General features: G+C 40.1%; 1 protein-coding gene across 3 annotated transcripts in view; it reads left to right on the top strand.

Moving 5' to 3' along the window:
- Window positions 1-21,868, top strand: part of LOC110981618 (uncharacterized) — a 64,013-nt gene that overhangs the window by 29,566 nt on the left and 12,579 nt on the right. For all 3 annotated transcript variants that reach the window (XM_087130973.1, XM_087130971.1, XM_087130972.1), the window contains exons 9-23: window positions 2,977-3,066; window positions 3,253-3,480; window positions 4,747-5,067; window positions 5,265-5,528; window positions 5,869-6,003; window positions 6,335-6,490; window positions 6,774-6,869; window positions 7,027-7,068; window positions 7,385-7,648; window positions 7,833-8,126; window positions 8,825-8,918; window positions 9,808-9,887; window positions 10,179-10,693; window positions 11,055-11,142; window positions 11,590-11,666. In XM_087130973.1, the coding sequence (XP_086987099.1) occupies window positions 2,977-3,066; window positions 3,253-3,480; window positions 4,747-5,067; window positions 5,265-5,528; window positions 5,869-6,003; window positions 6,335-6,490; window positions 6,774-6,869; window positions 7,027-7,068; window positions 7,385-7,648; window positions 7,833-8,126; window positions 8,825-8,918; window positions 9,808-9,887; window positions 10,179-10,693; window positions 11,055-11,142; window positions 11,590-11,666 (2,744 nt within the window). The remainder of the gene's footprint in view (window positions 1-2,976; window positions 3,067-3,252; window positions 3,481-4,746; window positions 5,068-5,264; window positions 5,529-5,868; window positions 6,004-6,334; window positions 6,491-6,773; window positions 6,870-7,026; window positions 7,069-7,384; window positions 7,649-7,832; window positions 8,127-8,824; window positions 8,919-9,807; window positions 9,888-10,178; window positions 10,694-11,054; window positions 11,143-11,589; window positions 11,667-21,868) is intronic.

Here is a 21,868-nt window from a genome sequence, read left to right as displayed (position 1 = left end):
ACCGACGCGATTTTTCATTGGTAATCTGCATCCTTAAAACTTTGTATGTATAGATAAGGAATTTGAATATTCATATTTTGTAGGTGCTTGGTATGATCTCATAACAACATTTAACTTAATGTCTGCGCAGCAGCTTGTGTTAATAGGCCGTGTGTCTGAAATGTTCATGTGCAGTTATAGCCCTTCTTGAATACTTTGGTCAGAAGTTAATTTGGGAATAAATAGCCAAGTTTTTTGTTTTGTTTTGTTTTAATAATTTGTTATTACGGCGTTTGTACAAAGGAGAGATCTCATGATCAATCCTAGTGATGAAATAGTGCATTTTGTTCATCATGATCTTAGCTTTTCAGTGGTTGTCAATATGTTGTTGCCCTGTGTTAAGATCCCTCTGAAATATTGGTAGTTTTATTTATTTGTTGTTTTTGTCTGTTAAATTTCTCCCCTGGCAGCAAATAGTCTCGCTCTCTTACGCGTCACTTCTTTAACCAATCAAAATTTCGCGCTTGTTTTCCTAGCAGCCAGTAGAACTTCGTCGATCACGGATCGGGCGTCTTAATCGCGATCGAGAGACGCGCGGTTTCGTTGCCATGAATTACGTAAAACCACCGGCCATGGTCATTGTCCAAACATACTTTTGTCTTTGTTGTGTTAAGGTCCGGTTTTTTTTCCCCACTAATTTCTTTATCTGTAGTCGTAGGATGGTGTAGTTTTTTTTGGAGTTGAGTTTGGTGTGTATGAGAGTGTTGGTGGAAGATTTATTTTGATTCTCAATCTGACAACATCCTAAAGTGAAAGCTGAGCTGAGTGAGAGATTTGTGACCGGTGTCAACTTCGCTGAAGTCCCTGATCCAGCAGGCGACGATCGGCCGGAGAATTCCAGTCCCGGCACGATCAGATCGAGTTTTGGCAAAATTCAGTGCCAATACGATCTGTCAGGAAACCGATCCCCTTCCTCTGCAACAATCAGCCTAGACATTGTCTAGTTATGATGGACATAACCGTAAGTTGAACGAATTTTGTACTTAAGAATGCAAAACTGAAGAAAATATTTTGAACTTTGAAGATATAACTTATTGAATTATTACAACTTTAACTGTGAAAATAAACGAAGCTGTGTATGAGGAAATAATTCATCATTTTTTGTAACATTGACGTCGATAGAAGAATAGCTGACCTGATGATTGGATTATGAAGGAAAATTGACTGACCTGTATATTTATTGAAGGATACTGTAAGAAAGATGAGTAATGTAACAGAATTGAGAAGAGTTTTAACGAATGATTGGTAATGTCGGCACGATACTTGCATGTATTCGGTTGAATTTTACTTTAATAGATGGCCGTAACTGTTGGGTTTGACGTCTCTCTTCCCACCATGTGACGCACTAGCTAGGACTCCATTTCCATCCTTGAGAGAAGGCTACGAGACTTGTGTTCTCCAACTGGGGCTTCCTACTCCTAGTCACGCTAAACTAGCTGGACACGAGAGCGTCGGTATTATTTTCACACATTGAGGGAGAACCCGGCTCCATATTCATCAACTAAATAAATTTGGTATAAAACGTAACTGTTGGTTATTCACTCAATTCGAAGTAAGTCAACTTAAGAATATCTGTATTATTCGTAAATTCTGTAGTTGTTCGCTTATTTGCCGACTTGAAGAGTTAGAATCTCCCAACTGTAAACCGAGTGAATTTGTAAATAGACAAAACTTAAGTGCACTGATCTGGAGTGAAGTTAAATACGAGAACAGATTCGCTGAACAGTTATTGGGCATATTTTTCAGATTTATGTCTCCTCTGTAAATTTGTAAATAGATGTGTAAATAGAGTGTAAATACACGAATTTAAAAAGAATTCATTGGTCTCTTTTCATTCATTCAGTTGTTCTTGATTTATGTTCGGATCTGGGGGTCATCATTGCAGAACCAGATTGATCATTAGCTAGCGGTGACACCCTGTCTTAGTCAAACTGGTACCAAGTCTTTGAAAACTGATGTTTTGGAAGGAGGAGAATAAAACTGCAAACTTTGCATGGATAATGGAACAGATCATCATAATAAAAAGTTTATTCATGATGGCAAAAGTCGGTTTTACGTCTTAGGGATTTTCTTTCTCTATTTCCTTCTCAAAACAATTAATTGCAGTTAATTTCAAGCAAAATACCACAAGTATCGCTAGGATATTACTGGTCCCACTTGTCTGACTGTACTGTTGGCAGCAATCGGGCATTTTTAGACTGTTTTTCTATTATTTGTGTGACCCAGCGGCGACAATCTTCGAAGTACCGAGTTTTAACCTCTTCTGTGTCCTCCCCCCGACACGATCCAAGGTAAACAATCACGCCAAGACAAAGTGATCCCATGTATCTCTCAAAGACGCCAGTTGCGGCAGCTATCCAGAAGTTTGATTTGTCGTTTGGTGTCGGTAGTCCAAGATTCATGACCATACAAAATAAGTACGACGGCACGGAAGAAATACTAATGGTTTATTAAAGGGAGGGGGGAGTACTTCGGTATGATAAAAATGTTATCACAGTTCCTCCAAAGAGGTTCTTGTTGGCTAGTTCCTGTGTTATTTCGTCATTAATCACAGACCTTCGAGAAAGCACTCCTCAACAATAACTTCATCCCCCTGCATACTATTTCCAATCACCTGCCCACTTGAATCTTTATAGAGGTCACGCTGCCCTACCAAATCCTGTACTTCCGTATGTGAACAGTTACCTTTGAAAGTGAGTACATCAGTGTTACAGTGGATGGTTTTGTGCAATGAATTCTTATGGAAGAGTAATTGGACATCTTTTGCGAAATGTGTTCTTTCGATAACGAATTCATTGTAACATTATGATAATATTTTTGCCAAGAGATCTTATTGTCCAAACCCGCTCTTCATTTTCTGTCGGGATTTGGAAAGCCGTGAAGTTGGCAACACCATTGGTAAAAAAGCTTAAACCAAGCTGTCGCACTTTTTAACAGATAATGAAGAGAACCCGTGGTGGAGGGTGGACCTGGAGTCAAGTTACTGTCTTGGAATAATCCAAGTCAGGAATACAGGCAGTCCAACAGGTATGATTCGTTTTTTTAAATTCTCTGATGGGGTATTTCATTGTAACACGGAATAAACGATCGAAACTCGAGGATTGCATCGTACAAACATAGATACATAGAGAGAGAAAAGATGTTTTTTAAAGCAAGTATAATGTCATTGGAAATCAACTGTGAGATTGGATGTCATGTACTTCTCCATCACAGAGCCAAACTTGCAGGATGCTGTTGTAAGGGCCGGCTTAAACGAAGTTCACACCAACAACATCATGTGTGGTACACCAGTGACCAGTGATCAATCTGTCATCAATGATTGGATAGAGTTTGCGTGTGACCCGCCCGTACTTGCCCGGTACGTTAGCGTCGACATTCCGGGAACTACAATCTTCAAATTATGTGAGGTTACGGTATCCACATGCGATTTTCACCAAAGAGGTAAATTCGCTTCGAAATTAAGTCAAAACATGCAGAGAGCAAATGATTCAGATGTTAAATATAATGACTGAAATATTTAGCGAATGAGGACCGTGTATAATTCAAAGAGCCTATTAAATCAAATTGAAATTTATGTTTTGTGCAACTGTCTACTCCAGGTCTCTTACCATTGTACAAAAACTAATAATTGTGAGAAAACTAACAGAAACGCCCCAATTTAAGTGTTATAATTTTGATGTTTTTCGTGAGAAATGAGGTCGCTAATGATGCGATGTTTAACAGGAGATACTGTTAATTGTGGGGGTATCATCTTAAATTGTGACCCCCAATTGGCCTAATTAAAATATTTGTGAGCAAACTTTCTTCTTCAGCCTTAGTTCTCTTATGAACTAAAAAAACACAAATAAACAAAAAAAGCAAACTATCAAACAATTCAAATTTTATTGCGCTTTTAGGGATGTCTATTGACTTTTTACCACAGATTACTTCACTAGAAGTAAAAACATTGCACCGGCACTAAGTAAAGGCACCAAAACAGCCTATAGAATTTAACATTTTCAACAATCAGTGCCTGGGTTTGGAAGAACAGCTGGTAAGCTTTGCATGATGGAAGAGACATGAGAAATAGGTTTGCGGGTATACCATGGAATCAATCTCTTTTGGAAGAGGTGTGGTTCATAGTAGAACCGGTGAGTGTTATCTCACTCTCCTGAGGACGGCCAGAGCATCCTGACCGAAACGTTGAGTTAACACTCACCGGTTCTTTTAAGAACCACACCTCACCCAAAAGAGATTCATTCCATGGTGTACCCGCAAACCTATTTCTCAAGAACAGCTTGTGTTCCTGGCTTGTTAGTTTGCATGGACTTTCATTACAAGAAAGAAGCATTCTTAATGGATCCCCGCTGTTCATAGGAATAATTGGCAGCAGTTTAAATAAAGCTAAACTTTCCTGGCAAAGACATTTCCTACTTGTTATTTGTTACATACTATTAAATATTTGCTGTAAATTCGCAAAAGCTGAAATATGTCTTCGCCATTGAACTTTCCCCAGCCAATTTCTTGTGACTCCGAATTCTTTTTGCTTTCTAATTAGTTGAATTATGAGTTGACCCTTGGTTTAGAAAGCGATTGGTCCTTTTCAAAATGTATTTTTTTTTTTTTGCGTTGGGGAGATGTTAATTATATATATAACGGTTATTATTATATGCGTTGGGTAAGGGCAAAACCGTTATATATACGATTGGTCCTTATTCTTTATTACAGCAAATGCTGTGGAGTTTACTGTGGTCGCAAATCCTGCTGTCCTTGGTGACATTGGACACAACGATTCATCCATCACTGCCTACAAGGGTGCGGGAGATACCACATCTGGTGTGTTGTTTGGCCGCCAGCTACCAACGGGAGGGACCAGCAATGACCCCCCTTCTGGATCAGTGGTACTGGCTGATCCGTCAACGGGATGTGCAGACAAATTGGTTTTACGATTACCAGGGGAAGATGGATTGAATAGAACAGGTGTCTTCTTCTCTGAGATGATCAGTGATGACATCACTACCAGGGTACAGGTTGTCATCTTAAACAAAGGTGGAAATTATTTCAAAACATTTGTGTTAAAGAAGCTCTTGTTGTAGTTATGAGAAGTAATATCCTCGTTTCGTCTTTTGGTACTGAAGACTTATACGAGTAATTTCTAGTTCACACTGAGTTTTCTATCATTTCTTAATGCATGTACTTTTACCAGCTTATACATTACCACAACCTATCTGTTTCCCAAATGTCAGGAAATAACATCCATGTGCGTCCTGTTCAACGAACACAGACGGCAAATATCGGAGAATTCGTAATGCTACAAATGCGCCATGTTAACGCGCCAAGCACCGACTACAGGTGGAGGCATAACGGAGGCGACATCATTGAATCTTGGAACAACCTTCTAAACGTGTCAATTCCAAACGTAGCTGTGGAGAGTGAGGGAATATACGCCTGCTTTGCGTTAGGTCAAGAACATGAACAACTGCATGGCGTCATGAGACTCATAGTTAGAGGTGTGTTTTCAACGGTAAAATCGTTTATAAGTATGTCATTACATGTTCACGAATACTAATTTCATTTCTTTGTTGTCATTAACATTGGAAAGATGTGTGACACATCGTCAGATAAATTAACGAAACGTACCTGATAATGGGTTACACATTTATTTATACTGACATTGATGTAGTTCCCTAAGTGAGGTGAATTGTGGAGATATGTAAGCTTAAAGTATCAAAAACATGATGTCTTGTTTTTCTGCAGAGTGCTTGAAATTGCAAACTATTTTTCCCTTCAGATACTCCCTTTAACGATAAAGTTTTATAATTACTGTTAAAATGGTTGTCGACATATCAGGTTGTCCCTCTGGATTGTGGGACCCACCTTCGTGTCTGAGAACCTGCCCTCGATGCTACAATGGTGGCGTATGTAACGATAAATCAGGTACCTGTGTTTGTCCCCCGGGATTCAGTGGAAACAGTTGCGAGCAAGGTAAATAAAATGAATGCTTTCCAGACGCTTGGTGGCAGCAAACAGATATACCATCAAGGATCGATCATTTGTTTTGTATTATATTAATCTCGACGATGCCTTAAATATAGTGTTTATTGTAGTATATAATCATTATAACAGATTTGTACACGGCTTGAAATACCTTTATTTAGCCTCTTCTTAATTTTAATTGCATTTTTTTATGTGTTGATCCCTTAGAAGAAAGAAGGAAAATTTTGTAAACCAGGATTGGGAAGACCTAATTTCGAAAATGATTACTTACATTTATTGTAACTTTTTATCTTGACTTGTGTTTCTTTGAATACTGCAGCACACGGTCGTCATGTGTTTGGCAAAATGGCTGATCAGCGATGTTCCCCAAGCACTGATGCACATCACGACGCTTGCCGGGGGCGTTTGTTCTGTCTACCAGACCCTTATGGATGCTCCTGTGCTGCAGGTTACAAAGGATTAGACTGTATGCAAGGTATCATGTTAACACATGAAATCATATTGTCTCCCGAAACAAGGTGATCTAATCTGTCAGAGGAACGTCAATTTGGTAGATAAAAGAGTCGACCCTGCTATTAGTCTACGTTCACAAGTCCCCGTTTCTTGAAGCTAATAGAAAGGTTTTAACTTTCCAAACATTAAACGTTTGCTTACATGTCAATTAATATTTAGATTTTGTTGTGCTCTGTCTCATATACTGTACAACGATAAACTGCTTGTTACGTTTTGTTGTTTCTGTTGTCAATATCAAATGTAAGATTGTAATGACGGGACGTTTGGTGCGGATTGCAAACAGACTTGTCACTGTGCAGCGGGAGGAACGTGCAGTAAAGATACAGGAGAATGCAGCATGGGTGAGTTCATAGTTGTTCGACATTCATAGTAATGAATTGATAATTAATATTTTGCTGTAACAATTACTCTTATAATAGGCACTGTGATTAAATTGAATATATTATATACAATAATCCTTTTAAAAATTAAACTTTACGTTCGTCTATCTCTTGTCAGGTTGTATGGCATCATATTTGGGAAGCAACTGTCAGTGCTCAAGTAAGTTAAATTGACAATAATCAGTCAACTATTACATAAGTAAAGCTAAAAGAGTCAAAAGAAGTTGTTCCAAAAAGCCCATGAAATGGTGATATTTCAAACCAAGCGGACGCAGTATTTCATTAGAAACATATTCCACGTTTTTGTGAAGGATGGAGTTTATTTAATTTTCTCTAAAAGGCCGTTCCAAATGTTTGGAATCAGATACAGTCAGAGGTATGGCATTCAGGGATATTATAGTGCCAAGGTATTGTTTTGGGTAATGTATTTTCTGTTTTGATTGCATAATAACAGAGTTGCTTAAATTGGTCCTTAGCTCAGAATGGCGTAATCGGTCTTGAAGTGACGTCGGGCGACCCTCATCAACTGTTCGTTACGTGGCAACCAGATCCGTGTGCTTTTGGCTACGAATTCACAACCAGGGACGAGTGTGAAGACATTATATCCCAAGAATTGATATCGGAAAACGGTTACCATTTCGTTAGTGGTCTAGCGTCCCCATTGAGCCACAGAGTTTACATAAGACCAATGTACTCAGATGATGAACGAGGACCCGAGGTTACATTTCCACGAATAACAAGTGAGCCCCCAGTTTCATGACGGTAGATTAACGTCTTACGCTACTTATTGATCCTTTATTTAAAACGATCACTAAATGCATGTGTGCTGAGCTCCAACGGTTGAATGTTTATCTTTTGACGAATAGCTGTGCATAGTTTTGGTGATACGTTCAGAATACTTTCAATGATTTGTGTAAATTTCAGAGCCAACTCTGGCCCCAGTTGACGTGAATCTCAACTCAGCAACACCATACAGTCTGAGTTTCTCCTGGAGTAAGCCACCTTGTGGAAGCCGAGGTGGCATCATCATAGGCTACACGTACAAACTGACTGAAGTAAGCCCGGAATCCCAAGCAGTCATTCAGTCAGTGACATCAGAGGAATCGGTGACCTTCGAAGATTTAACGCCGCTGACTGAGTACAGTTTTCAGGTGGCTGCCAATACCATTGCGGGAGCTGGACCGCGTAGTCAGGCTGAAGTGGAGACAACTTTAAGATGTCAGTTAATTTCCAGTATAAGTCTACTTTGTAAACAGCATCACAAAGATTGCCAAATAACTTGTGTAATCTGTTTTCGTTTCCTTTCAAATTCGTTCTTTTGATCAAATCTCTTGTCTATTTGATATTTTGGGATCATTTCAATTTGAAGTGTGAAAAATTGAACATTTTAGTATATTTTGTCATTTAACATTCACACTCACGTGTACATTATCCCTTCCTGAGAAGTACTGGCAAATTTTGTGTCTGTTCAACCCCTTAGTTAAGTGTATAGAAAATGGCAATGGTTTTGAAGGGAATGAAACTCTTTTCTTCATACAAAGAGACTCCAGAGAAACAGTGTTTCATCTGCACCATTATCAATATCAAACCTTAGACTATCATTAATACTATTTGGCGTCAGAGTGCCGTCATTTTCCTTCTGTTATGATCCTCCTTTCTATCTGAATGCATGCTGGTATGTTGCCTGTAAGTAAACTCACAGGATTTGTCCGCATAGTATTTTTCTCCGTACTGCATTGTTCCCATTCTCCTCCTGCAGCAATAGTTTTTCATTAATACGATGGTAAGGTAGTGCAGTTCACTTTCTCTTTCCAATGTTTTGATGCCGTACTCAATCAACATTAAGACCCTTTGCAACATATTAAAATCAAGGTTATATATGTAAAGGTGGAACAACATCTTTTTGTACTTTGCAGTTCCTGCCTCGTCATCACTTGCTAGGGGAGCGGCAGTTGCTGTTGTGATCCTGATTCTGTTGGCAGTAATAGTAGTTATAGTGGTCTATAAAAGGTAAAATCTATACATCTGTCTAGGCAGCCACGATTTACGAATCAGCTATGGAAAGGGATTCTCATAGTCAAGCCTTGTAAATTGTAGCTTGTTTGCTTATCCAGACAGAGCAGAAGCACCTCCTCGTCGGTCGAAGAGCCATGTTGGTCGGGAAAGTTTATTTTGTTCAGTTCCTACCAAAGGAGCCTCCGTTGTTTTGAAACTTGCGCCCTCTATTGATCCAGCTCGGGGCTCCCAAAGACAAGCGGACCGATATAACGCCTGAACTGGGGCGCTGGGAAGGACTCATGGCCTTACACAAATTTTAGTGAAGCGAGTACGTCACACGGGGTCACAGCAAACGACTTGCAGAGCATTGTGGAAATTTCTGCCGGGCGTGCGTGCTCGCTCAATGCGTTACAAAAGCGGCGGTTGTCAATTCGATATTTTTTTTTTCATTTCCTTCGTCATTGCTGAAAACATTCTCACTACACTTTATTCAAAATTGATCAAGATAAACAATTATGTAAATTATACCGTGATCAGTGATACTTATTGTAAAGATAAATTACCACTCTGTGATTATACCAAGGCCATGTTTTTATCATATAAGCAACACTTTGCCCGTGCCAAAGCACTGTCATGGACGAAGTCAAACTTTAAATAACGCTCGGCTAACAGGAAGTGATAACTTCGCGGTCACAGGTCGTGCACAATGTAGCCAATCACAGTGCAAAGCCATTAGCCATTTCCAGTGCCCTGCTCTAGCGCTGGGCTTCGAGCAAATATAACGCACTGGAAGGAATAGTTCTCAAGTACTTCGTTCAATATTTCATGTTGTGAGTATCCATAAAATGACAGATTGGGAAATTCAAAATTGAACTGATAACTTTTAAAATTCTTATTATAGAAGAAGCCACGCACAGAGGGGACATTCTAACGTTCGTGGTGATACGCCTTCGCAGAAGACAAAAAGAACATTGGAACTTGGTAGGTTTTAAAGTTATTTCCAAATTCACTTCACGGTTTAAAATCAACTTGTTATCTAAATGTACAGCAAGCTTTTTGTCTTGTTCTCACAGCAAGGCATTAGATAGCAAGATGCTCTGCAGCTTTTATTCTGTCATATTACGAGAGAATGTGTTACGTAAACTGTTATATGCAAATCTTCTCACACCAGCTGTACTTTATGTGTAGCATGGAAATGAATTCAAATGAAGTTATTTTAGATACTTATGCCCCGGAAGTCAAGATTCTTTTCGAACGTCATGTTATGTCCAGACGTGTCCTACCAGGTTCCAAAGCCCACCCAACAACCCGCACCCTACGCTTGTCTAGGCGATGGTGTAATTAGCATACAGACCCAAATAAAGGTGAATGGAGCCAGACCTGATACCTCGCAGACATCAGAATCGGATCCTTCTGCATACGCAATTATCAACGATACTTTAGCTGAGAAGTCCACCTCAGGAGTGGCTGCACTAAGTCTGAAGCCCAAACATCATCAGAAACCAGCTGCATTACCCCAACCAGCTGCAGAGGACGATACGTATGAGGTTCCAGAGTCTGGGGCATGCTCTTGTATAGTGGCAGGTGAATTTGAAATGCCTTCTGCACCTTCCGACGAGCCTTATCTGGTACCCTCTACCTCCCAACCAGCAAGGGAAGGTGATTCACGTGAACAGTGGAAGCAACAGTCGGACAGTCAGATTTCAGCAGTAGATATTGACAAGCTCGCAGAATACATCCACAGGAGGGAGCGGGCCGGTCAAAATGGTTTCCCTGCTGACTTCAAAGTAGGTACAAATGTACTCATAAGTGCTGCTTTGTTTAGAAATACTATCACAGGGAAAGACTACCCCGACATGAAGGGGGCACGAGCGAAGTGATAGACATGTCTCAATATTACACGAACAAATGATGCATGAAGTCTATATCCCTTTATCCCTCTAGAAAAACACGATTGTAAGATTTCTTAAACTTGTAAAAAAGACCACATTTTGCCCAAGTTAATCTAGAGCCGTAAACAACAGTCGAACAGCTGAGTGCTTAAAGCAATATATGAGTTTGATTGAAAAAACAGCTAAGTAGGAATCAAAGATTCAAAAGTGCTGAATTTTAAGTCTATTAGGATGATTCTGATATTTTTACCGCCAGACTCTTCCAGATGGTCAGTTATATCCTGCGACTGCTGCAATGAAACCGCATAACAAAGCTAAGAACTTCAGTGTAGGCCTCTTTGCCTGTAAGTATTGGTTAACATGGAAATGGCTGTTTGGTGCCACATAATGAATATGTCATAAGAGTAATGAAGCGTACTTAGCATTTTAATTGCTTATAAAATGCTTAAAAAATCCTTTTAAGGTTTACCTGCCCAATAAGTATTGTTAATTGGCACACACTGCCGTGTATTGCAGTATCATGGGTAATATGAACGGTAAACTAACAACTTCTGTGAGAATAAAATTTTCTTAGCTCAGTCTATTATAAGAATATGTCAGAATCCACCAATTGTCCCATAAAAATCGGTTATTGAAAAATCAATATCTTTGTGAAATCTTGTAATTGCCATTTTCCCCAAAATCTTTGTCATGCTGTAAACAAAACAATACAAGTTGAACTACAATTATGTGGGATTCCAAATTGAACAGACTCTGGAAAGAAATTAATTCCTTTTTGTCGATGTTGTTAGATGACCATTCTCGTGTTGTGTTGGAACCATTGGAAAGCGATCCTCATTCGGATTACATTAACGCCAGCTATGTCGATGTAAGTACATGTATGAATAAACCTTCAAATACATTGTGTTTTTGTTAACCTAATCATACACAAAGATACAGTGGTTTAAGACAGACTTATGGAAGATAAGCTGTACTAGGCCTACTCGAACATGTGTGGGCTCGGATGAAATTGGGGGAGGAGAAATCGATTGAAATGTAATTCGTGGGTTAGAGTCATTAGTGTTTGCATGACGATTGAGACTGTGTGTCTGTGTGACTTGGCTGCAGCTCAAGACCAACAGTGCCTGCCCAACAACGGCTGCGCATGAAATTTGAACCTGTATCAAATTGTAGAAAAGAGAGGCCTTGGTTTAAAGCACCCACAATCGCATTCCGTTAGGGTGCGCTGGGATCAAGCTTTGTGAATAGCTATTTCGTGACAGCTAATTAAAACGTACAAAGTATGCATGCAGCACATGGTCATACAAAATAAATGGAAGTGAGTCAAGGAACAGTTGTTTAACCTTAGGAGAGACATGCATTTTGCGACCTTGAACATAGCCTTGGTCAAGGCGTTCGGCATTCGTCGAGGCGCACGGCAACGCGCACCTGTGGCTCGAAATCAAGGTGAAGAGCGACCTTACGCGGTCTACGAAATATGCAAATCAGCTGAACCAGGACGAACGCCTTGGTGCAACCGTCCGCGGAAGCCTATGTCTTTCTTCACTTTTGCACTATTTTTCTAGCGCATTACGTCTTAAGTCTGTGCGAATATGACTAGATGCAGGCGTGCGATGAGTGCACTGTAGTAGTAAGGGATTAGACAGTTCAAGCGTGGCCCCCTTTTCCACCCTCTTCCTCCCACCACCCTCACTCACCCGCGCCGGGTTTCCCAATTCACTCACCCTGACCTTTGACCTTACATCTGCACAAACAACCCCGGCGCGTCTACTGCACAAACACTTTGACCCTCAAAAAAAAGGGGGGGGGGGAATTCCCGACTCCTACTTGAACCATCCAGTTTACAACTGTCTTAAATAAACGGACTATATATAAAAACAATGTCTAACCAAACCTACATCGTTACCGACGACTACAAACGACTCAATGCCAACAAATGCGATCCCAACGTTACCTTTGGTCCTTTTGACCCGAGGAATTTAATCATTTCAAAACCCGTGATTAAAAACGGTAAACATGCAACGGTATGCAACTCGCCTATCTTTTTATCACCACAACGGACGAGAAAAAAGCCTGTTCATTATGACGACTGAACCCTGTTATGGTATAAACTCACATTATAATACGGTACTAGGGACAAAATTCCAGAAAATATCACAGGCTGTCAAATCTGCTACCAAATTGATCAAGACACTGAGAACATACTCGATCACATAAATTTAGCCGTTTACAGATTCATCGAATCTCAAGTTAGTATCAAATCTAACATTCCGTCTAATATCATAAACGCCTACAAAGCCAGTCGCAAAATTGATGGCCATAATAAAATAGAGTACGCAGTTAAACCACCTTACACGACCAAGCACCGAATGTACGTTAAAATAGATCCCTATGCTTCCCTATTTGATCACCGCAAAAGACCCATTGACTCGTCAAATATCGAGAAAATTACCGATAAGAGATGTGACGCGCAATCTTTATTTGCCCAAAATTTAAGACGTATACTACGGTACTCACGGTTCACTGTCATGTGGAGCCAGGGTCAGGTATAAAGTATCAGCGGGTATGTTGAAAATTAGAAAAGACGTTCTTATTTCAAATAAATCTGTACTACAAGCGGTTAGTAGATCAGGGCCTGAAGATGAGTTTGAAGATTGAGAAAAAATGAGATTTATTTTGAAGAACTGTAAAAATGAGAGATGGAAAACACTGAAGATTCGAGAAAAAATGAAAAAAATATTTTAGAACCTTATATAAAAACAGACATGGAAAACACTGAAGATTTGAGAGAACAAATTCAACCATTTGATCTTAGTAAAACTTTTTTAAAATATAAACATAAAACTGGCCAAAACATTAATGGTCAATTTTGCTCAGACGTGAAAGCGTGCCGTAACTTAATTGACTGTAAAAATTGTAAATCTACCACGATTCATTCATAGTGGTTTTTGTTTAGATTGCTTTCATGTAAAAAAAGTTTAAAATGCAAATATTGCCATTACTGTTTGTATTGCTATGACTGTGAAGATTGTTATGACTTTGCATGTTGTTAATCTTGCGAAAGCTGTAATGATTGTTACGACTGTAAAAAATGTGTTCGGTGCTTTAATTGCTATGATTGCAGTTGTTGTGTATATTGTATAGGTCTGTTTGACAAACAATTTTTAATATTTATTGACGACAAATATAGTGGCCATTATAGAAGATTAAAACTTATTACAGACAAAAACTTTGAACCAGAAACAGATTTAGACAAGAGGTTGGTAAAATTAGGACTAATGATCGACGCCTGAACCAAGACCACCACGACCAGAAAATACATGCAGCACGACATAATGGAAAGAGATGATAGATACATATCCCGACGTTTTGGACTAGTGTTGGGATTTGTTTGTTCATGCGCACCAGAAAACGTGGGCGGTAAATATTACCAGCGTTACGTTTGGAAAAAAACACACCGCCACCAAAATCGAGAAAAACTTTAATAGAGTATAAGGTTCAATTGTCGCGCGAACAATCGAGTGAGATAAAATATGAAATAAAACGAGTTTTAGATTGCAAAATCTCTAGAGGTAAACCGTTGAAGGCTTTAATCGCGGTATTTTATCAAGACGTAACCGGGGAAGACGAATCTAACGTAAAAGACTTATTTCAAGTCTTGGATAAGCACTGGGAAAACGCCGTTGCAAGTTTTTAAAAAATCTATTTTTAAAACGTATAATTTAAAAATGGAGGATCACACTTTTTACTTATGTCAAAATCCTCAAACGTTTAAATTGAAAAATGTCATCGATAATTCAAAGGGTGATAAGGTAATCATAGTTGAAAACATATTATTTGAAAGAGGCGATACATTGGAATCGGTTAAACTCGCGTCTATCTATTGCCCCCAATTAGACAAAAACTTTTTTGCAACGGGCAATTGTTTGACCTGTTACAAGTGATTCAACAAATCGATATTTTCGTAGCGATTTTGAAACGCCCAGAAAATTGCAACCTAAAAATATAGGCGAGTTAACTTTTCACCTCAGATCAGAAAATGGGGGACTGATAATTTATTGAGCTGAAAATAATATAAAGTGTATAATTTAAAAAGATGACGACTTATATTTATCTGGATTTAACAGAATCAAACGTGACAAAAATTTACTGCCTTCAAAAAATCGAAGAGATCAAATCTCAAATCCAAAGAGAACGTGACGCGCGCGAGACTAGCTACAAAAAGATTAAACGGATTTTAAAGGCATCGGCTACGTAGAGTACGGAGTAGAAGCATCAGGCGCTACTTCGGCAGCCATCGGATTCCCGCTATTTTTGGAGTCATTAGGGCATCGTGATCGGCGCGTTTGGCACTTACGCGATGTTAAAATATGCCACGCATAGACTAAACCATAAAACCAAAAAACACGATCGAACTCGCGTACTCGCAGACGCTAAACTAAACACGATCGACAAATACGTCTCACACGCGATTGAAGACGGTGACATATCACAGGAAGAATTTGTACTGATTTTATCCGAGCTGAAAAAAATTAATGAAAGGAAAGAAAAGATCAGGTTAAGTACGAGCACCAAACTGCAAGAAACAAAATCGACGAGTAAAGTGGAATTTTACGAAAAGTCAATGAAAGAGTTGAAGCCCTCGCCAACGAACGAGAGGCCGTTTTAAAAAAAGATCTTTTAAAAAACTTGGGGAGTAAGTTTTACAAAGTCGGTTAGGTACGAAGATCAACCACAGTCGTATCAAACGAGCGAACCAACGGCACCTCCTATTAAAGACGTATAAAATAAATGGGAGCTAATTTTACTCATTTATCGATCGTAGTCGATAAGGACAACTCGTTTTCGGCCGAGTTTCCCAATTTAACGCACGCGTATAGATTACCGAAAGTAACGACGGATGAAGCGGTAAATCGTAGGACAACTGATCCAATATCATTTTATCAAAATCAATTTAATTTCGCGGTTTATCGCGCGACGACTGCCTGCGGGGTAGGTTTTGATCTACTGACCGATCCCAATCCATATGTGTCAGCGCTGTTTAATTATTGGGATTAGGAACTGCTTATTACTACGACAACAGTTACGTACCTGTTCATGGGTTTGGGTTGCAACGGCAATTTGTTATGGTCGTGGACTCCTTAATCAATTCAGAGCCCGATCTCGAACAATCGAAAAACCAATTTCAAGATTCGTTGCAGTACGCAAAAACACCTTTAAACTTCGTAAGTCGCCTCAGGGTTGTACTTGGTGCCCTTGGACATGGACTTACGCATCGGTACGTTTGAAGGTTACAACAACAATTTACAAATTGCGACCAAAGACAAGCAGACTGGTTATGTGCAGAGCTTAAATTTGGAGCCTGAGATCGAATACAATTTTGCGGGTGACGCGCTAGCCGTAGAAGAACCTTTACCTGTAAAGTCAACTCCAAAGCCGACTATCTTACCAGAAAAGAAGCCATTAGACATCAAAAAGACAAAGAACTGTCTTTAACCGTAGGAGCTATTGCCGTAGGTGTAATAGGTTTCATGTTGTATAAAGTATTAACTTACAATCTTAGAAAAATAAAAGGCGTAAAAAATCTCCATCCCAGATTTGAGAAGGAGTTTAATTTTTTTTTGGCCTAACTTTACCTACTTTACCTACTCTACCCTAAACCAACTACTTCACCCTCTTCACGTACGTCAAAATCAAAACAACCACAACCAAGTCCATACGTGCTCCGCAACCCACCTGACCGCTTTACTCGCCACGTAGAATATCCATCCTAAGATACTACCTTTTATAATCCCGGTAATGCCGCAAGCGTTTTCAATACGAGTTTTTTTTAATACATTTGCCAAGTTCCATAATTGTCGTTTAATCCAATCGTCCATTCCGCCTTTTGACGGAGGTTCAAGCGTTGGTGCCGGTGTCGGTTTTGGCCTCAGTTCAGGTTCAGGTGCTGGAGTTCCCGCGGCCTTTACGCTCGCGGCCACGCTTGCGATGATTGTACTGACGGCCAATCCAAAAGCAGTTAAAATGCTTACGATCGTGACGCCTTGTTCTTTAAACAAAGTTCGAATCTTCTTGCGTAATGTTAAATCGCCACCCAACACCGCTGTAATTGTTTCCTTGATACGATTAATTTTAGTACGAATCTGACCCGCGTTCGTATCGATGGCTTTTAGCCTGCCCCGTCTTTCGAATCGTAGGTCGTTTAACTCCCGTTGAAGTTCTGCACGTTCTCCAGGCGACTGCGCTTCTTCTAACTCGTTTTCGAATTGTTGAATCTTGGCGTCTAACTGATCTTACTTACCTAGGTTTACAATTAATTCTACTTTGTACGCCAGAAGCCATCAAATTAGACCAAGTGAAACAAGCACCGAGTGCGCCTCTTAATAACAACTCAAAGAGAGCTTCCTTCAGACGTTTTAGTTAGGTATTTGTACTACCCGGGTGAGCAGGAGGGAGGCACCGTCAGAAGAGCGACCGATCCAATTTGGCCCGTGGACGTTTATCAAGTCGAGAAGCGCACCAGTCAGTTTAAGCGATCCGGGGGTAAAAAAGTAAAACGAACGGACCAAATAGAAGTTATGTCAAAGAAGAGCTTCAAGTAGTACCCGAGGATACCGAATAACCGCCCGAGAAAGTTTAGTTTTTTGTGGGCCGGACTAACAGAGAATCAGTGTCTGTGTAAAGTAAACTTATTTTGTCGTCGAAATCAGCTTTTAACGTGTTATAATAGAAATCGTGCATTAACGTTTTAGATAGGTCGAGCACGCTCACTCTGCAGTAAATGGGCTTGTTCAGCTTGGTCTTTACTCGGTACATTTCCACGAATGAGAGGTCGCACTCTTTAAACGGAACAGTACTTTTTTAGTTCGGTTTAAACGTTAATTTTTTGTACTTATCTGCGTCTTGTACGTCTCTCAATAAACGATCGTCCATTCGGAATCTGACGTTTTCCATAGTCTTGCCAAAAACCTAGTTGTTCATCAGTTTTAAAAAGTTTTTCTCAAAATCAGACTTTGCTAATTTGCGTAGCTCAGTGTTTTTATCGATGTAGCTCTTCATCCAAGGCCATTGTTTAAACGACATGACGCGGTGTACCTGTTTTAACTGGAGGCCAAGTTCCAAGTACTTTTGCAACGTGCGATAATGAACTACGTATTTATGTTTTATGGCCAACGTGGCTACGAGTTTGTCTACAGAAGTTACCTTCTCACCTTTGTTAATCAAGTTATTTTGGTAGCTTGAAACCATTCATTGGGCACTACTAAGTTTTCAGGTGCTAGTGGGAAGGCGTTGTGTGAAGAATGTAAGTGCTTTGGGTAGTCTAAAGTGACTTCAAACATGTACCCAAGCGTGTCATTTGGTAGAATTTTATAAATAAACTCGGGAGTAAATTTGTTTAAGCTTTTAAGCCACTGAACTCACCCATTGGTAAAGGCTGACTCATGGCCCATCCGTATAAATTGTTCGCGTCTAAATACATGATATGTGACTCTGGTTGAGTTGGGTCTTAGTCAGGTAGGCCCGGATTGTTCGCTTTGGCAAAACGCTTTGCACCCACGCTCGATATACCGCCTCGTTTGGCCCTTTCAAAAACAGGTGCTGGTTTGTGTCTGTCAAGAGTTCCAGTTTAAAACCCGAGTGCTTTAACAGAGCATCCCACGATAGGCCCGGTGAAGTGTAATAGTTGGCTTGGTCAAGGCCGTAGTTTTGTTTACAGACTTTGTGGAAGTTCTCAAATACACCCACTAGTAGTAGTACGTCCGTTTCCACGTATAGGTCGTGGTAGTCGCCTAGGTTTTGGCAGTTGAACGTTTGCCATACTGTTTGGGCTCGGGCATGCTCTTTATCGGTCACAGTGGACTGCTTCAGAGAACTGTAAAAAGCTGATTGGGGAGGGGAGTTGTGGTTCTCCAAATTTATTAAACGAGTCTATGTATTCGCAAGGGTAAATTCCCTTTTCTAAAAGCATACCCGTTTTTCTGGAAATCTTCCGCGAAGTAAGTTAAAATCATCGGGTAAACAATTTTTAACCAGTCGATCTAGCGAAGCCGCCATGGATTGAAAGGAGTCTAGCAACCTGAGTTGGCCAATTGGAAACGGGATGTAGTTCTGTGTGTTTTTAGCAATTAATTTTATTTCTTCTCCGTTAAACTCTTGAGCGCCTTGCATGATTAAATGTGCGTCATATTTTTTCAAAGTTGTGCAAAATTACTGGTATGGGTGTTTGATACGGAACGACTTTAAGTTTTAAGTTGCAGAAAGCATGTGCTGGGCCTCGGTACTTACTCGTCACGTGACAGTGATCTCTGACCTTTCTAAATTTGTTGATGGGCTTTGTGCACGTCTTACAAATAGAGTCTTTGAAACCAGATTTGTTTGTAGTACTGTAACTCGCTCGATCGCCTTTATATCGATTCTTCTGTCTTGCCAATAAGTTGCTCACAGATCCAGCAGCGGTTACAATTTTCGTAAATTTTTTGTAACTGGCGCGACCAAATTAACGGCTTTTTATTTTCAAATGTGTCGTTGATCTTGTCTGCTTCCTCAGCAAGAGACCTGACAAAATCACCTGCCGTGTCTTGACCTCTGTACGTCTTTTGACCCGTGCATTTACCTTTGCATCTGACAACTGCGTAAGAATAGCCGCAGGGTTTGTGGATCTGGGTATTGACCGTGTTTGTATCTGTTGGTGGTAATTTTTCTAAAACCGACTCAAAATCTGCGTATATGACAAAAGGTGTATCTTGTTCTTATAGTTTTCAAATTGTAAAATGTTTTTACCTTTGGTGACTAATTCGACTTTAAAGGGAACCGCGTCTAACCATTGACAATCTTCTTTGTGCTTGGTTAACTTTTCTTCTGTTTGAAAGTACGACATGCAGTTAAAGCACCAGTGTTTCTTACCATCGTGTTTATCAATATCACCCGTCAAGCGTGAAAAGTTTTTAATCCAACAGTAGTGGCTCTGTTCACCTTGGGTAAAATAAAGTAAATTGATCGGTTTGCCCATGCTCTTAGTTTTGTAAAGTATGTAAACACCGTCTTTTTTGTCGTAACCAAACACGTTGATAGCTAAGTTGTTTTGTGATTCGATACGTGGGATTTGTGAAATGGGTGTCGGAAAGCTTATGTTTGTAAAATTAAGGCCATCTGCTGCTGTGTAAGTCGAGTTGCGCTCGTTGTTTAATCTAAAGTTTGTTTTTTTCTAACTGACTTTTGACGCAGTCCGAATATAATTTTGAAACTGCTGTTAGTGCCCATCGGATAGACAGTTGATCTTTGTTTTGAACGTTGATGATTGCTTTCTTATCCGCCAATTGCACGGGTAGTGGAATATACGTGGCGCCTACCAGTTTATATTTAACCACGTTGATGTAAAAAGCGTCAACTTTATCAAAGATCCATCCTGATCTGCGTTGTGTGTGAGCCTCCACGTCCTCTATTTGTTTTTGCCTCTGTTCTGCCAGTACACACACCAAGGTCAATTTGGTCGTTTTTTTTCCAATCTAAACTGCACTTTGAGGGCGGTTTGTAATTTGTAAGAACCAATTTCCTCTAACTCGTCTAACGCTTTCTTCTCGATGAAAGTTTTGTTAAAATCAAAAAAGTGTAGAGATCATATTCAAAAAGCTGGGTATTAGTTCCCAATTGCGATAGTTACCCTGAAAGATCCTCACGTTTCTAATATCAACTTCAGCAATTTCCTCGGGTTTGAATGTAAGCTTTAATCGCTTTGATGAGATCTTGTTTGACGACTCTGCCCTTGTGCGTAAATGATATGTCGTTGTCTTGGACCGTTTGTGACAGCTGGCGATATGACTGACGCGGGAGGTACCTTAATTGCTTTTGGTTCGTTCGGATGGCTTGGACAAGTTCGTGCTTGGTGTGAAATTTACGTTTGGGTGCCGGTAAGGGGATGTTATACTGCTTGAAAAATCAGTTAAAAACGCTTTCTTGAAACGATTGAAGGTTGATAATAGTGGTCTGTGTTTTTGGGTTGCTCATGTCTCTATTTATATATAGGTTTTTTAAAGTGTTCTCATTGTTTTCCCGCGACTTGAAATGACATGTTTTTTATATATTGTTATTTTTATATATAGTTCTTTTATTTAAGGAGGTTGTAAACAGCTGTGTATTGCCTAAAACCAGAGTTGCGCTCTCAGAAGTCACGAGTTCGGTCGGGCGGTTGGGAAAGCAAGGGGAACTTCCCATTTTTTTGTTTGAGGGTCAAAGTGTTCGTGCAGTAGAAGAGCCGGGATTGTTTGTGCCGATGTAAGGTCAAAGGTCAGGGTGAGTGAATTGGGAAACCCCGGCGCGGGTGAGTGAGGGTGGTGGGAGGAAGAGGGTGGAAAAGGGGGCCACGCTTGAACTGTCTAATCCCTTACAACTACAGTGACCAATCCCAGCTAAGTATACAGATGCATAATGCATCTACGTGAACTGGCATGCACGAGCTGGACCAGCTTCCGAGACGACTGCAGCATGACGAGATGTCTTTTTGCTTGAATTCCGCTGCAGATAAATTAAGAATGGGTGATTTTCGTGCCAAGTAGTGGCAAGCCTTAGAATACTTTCTGCGGGGTTACGACGTTTCCGTTAACTTTCTAACTGGCTACGGGAAATCTGTTATTTTTCAGGCCGTACCTTTCTGCTTGGAGCTCCTCAGACCAGATACAAAGCCGATAGCATTAGTCATTTGAAAAACATCAATCACAATCAATAAGGCAAAGCAAAGGCGAACTTGATCTCCGATTACTTTGATCAGCTGGCAAAATAAATATTGATTTGTCATATACATGTATAGCCACGTGTGCATTCAGTCAACCTTTCACCTTACGACCGACTTGAATTATGCAGTTACTCTGTAGCAATGAACCAATCCAAAAGCCTATTAAAAACATCGGCTCCTACATTAGCATAATGAACTTCCGCGGACGGTTGCACCAAGGCGTTCGTCCTGGTTTAGCTGATTTGCATATCTCGTAGACCGCGCAAGGTCGCTCTTCGCCTTGATTTCGAGCGGCAGGTGCGCGCTGCGCTGCGCTGTGACGATTGACGAACACTTTGACG

The sequence above is a fragment of the Acanthaster planci genome, linkage group LG21, assembly GCF_054643075.1.
Source record: "Acanthaster planci isolate LZ-2023a linkage group LG21, COTS_SCS, whole genome shotgun sequence".
Taxonomy (NCBI): domain Eukaryota; kingdom Metazoa; phylum Echinodermata; class Asteroidea; order Valvatida; family Acanthasteridae; genus Acanthaster; species Acanthaster planci.
This window is presented reverse-complemented; position numbering and strand designations above follow the sequence as displayed.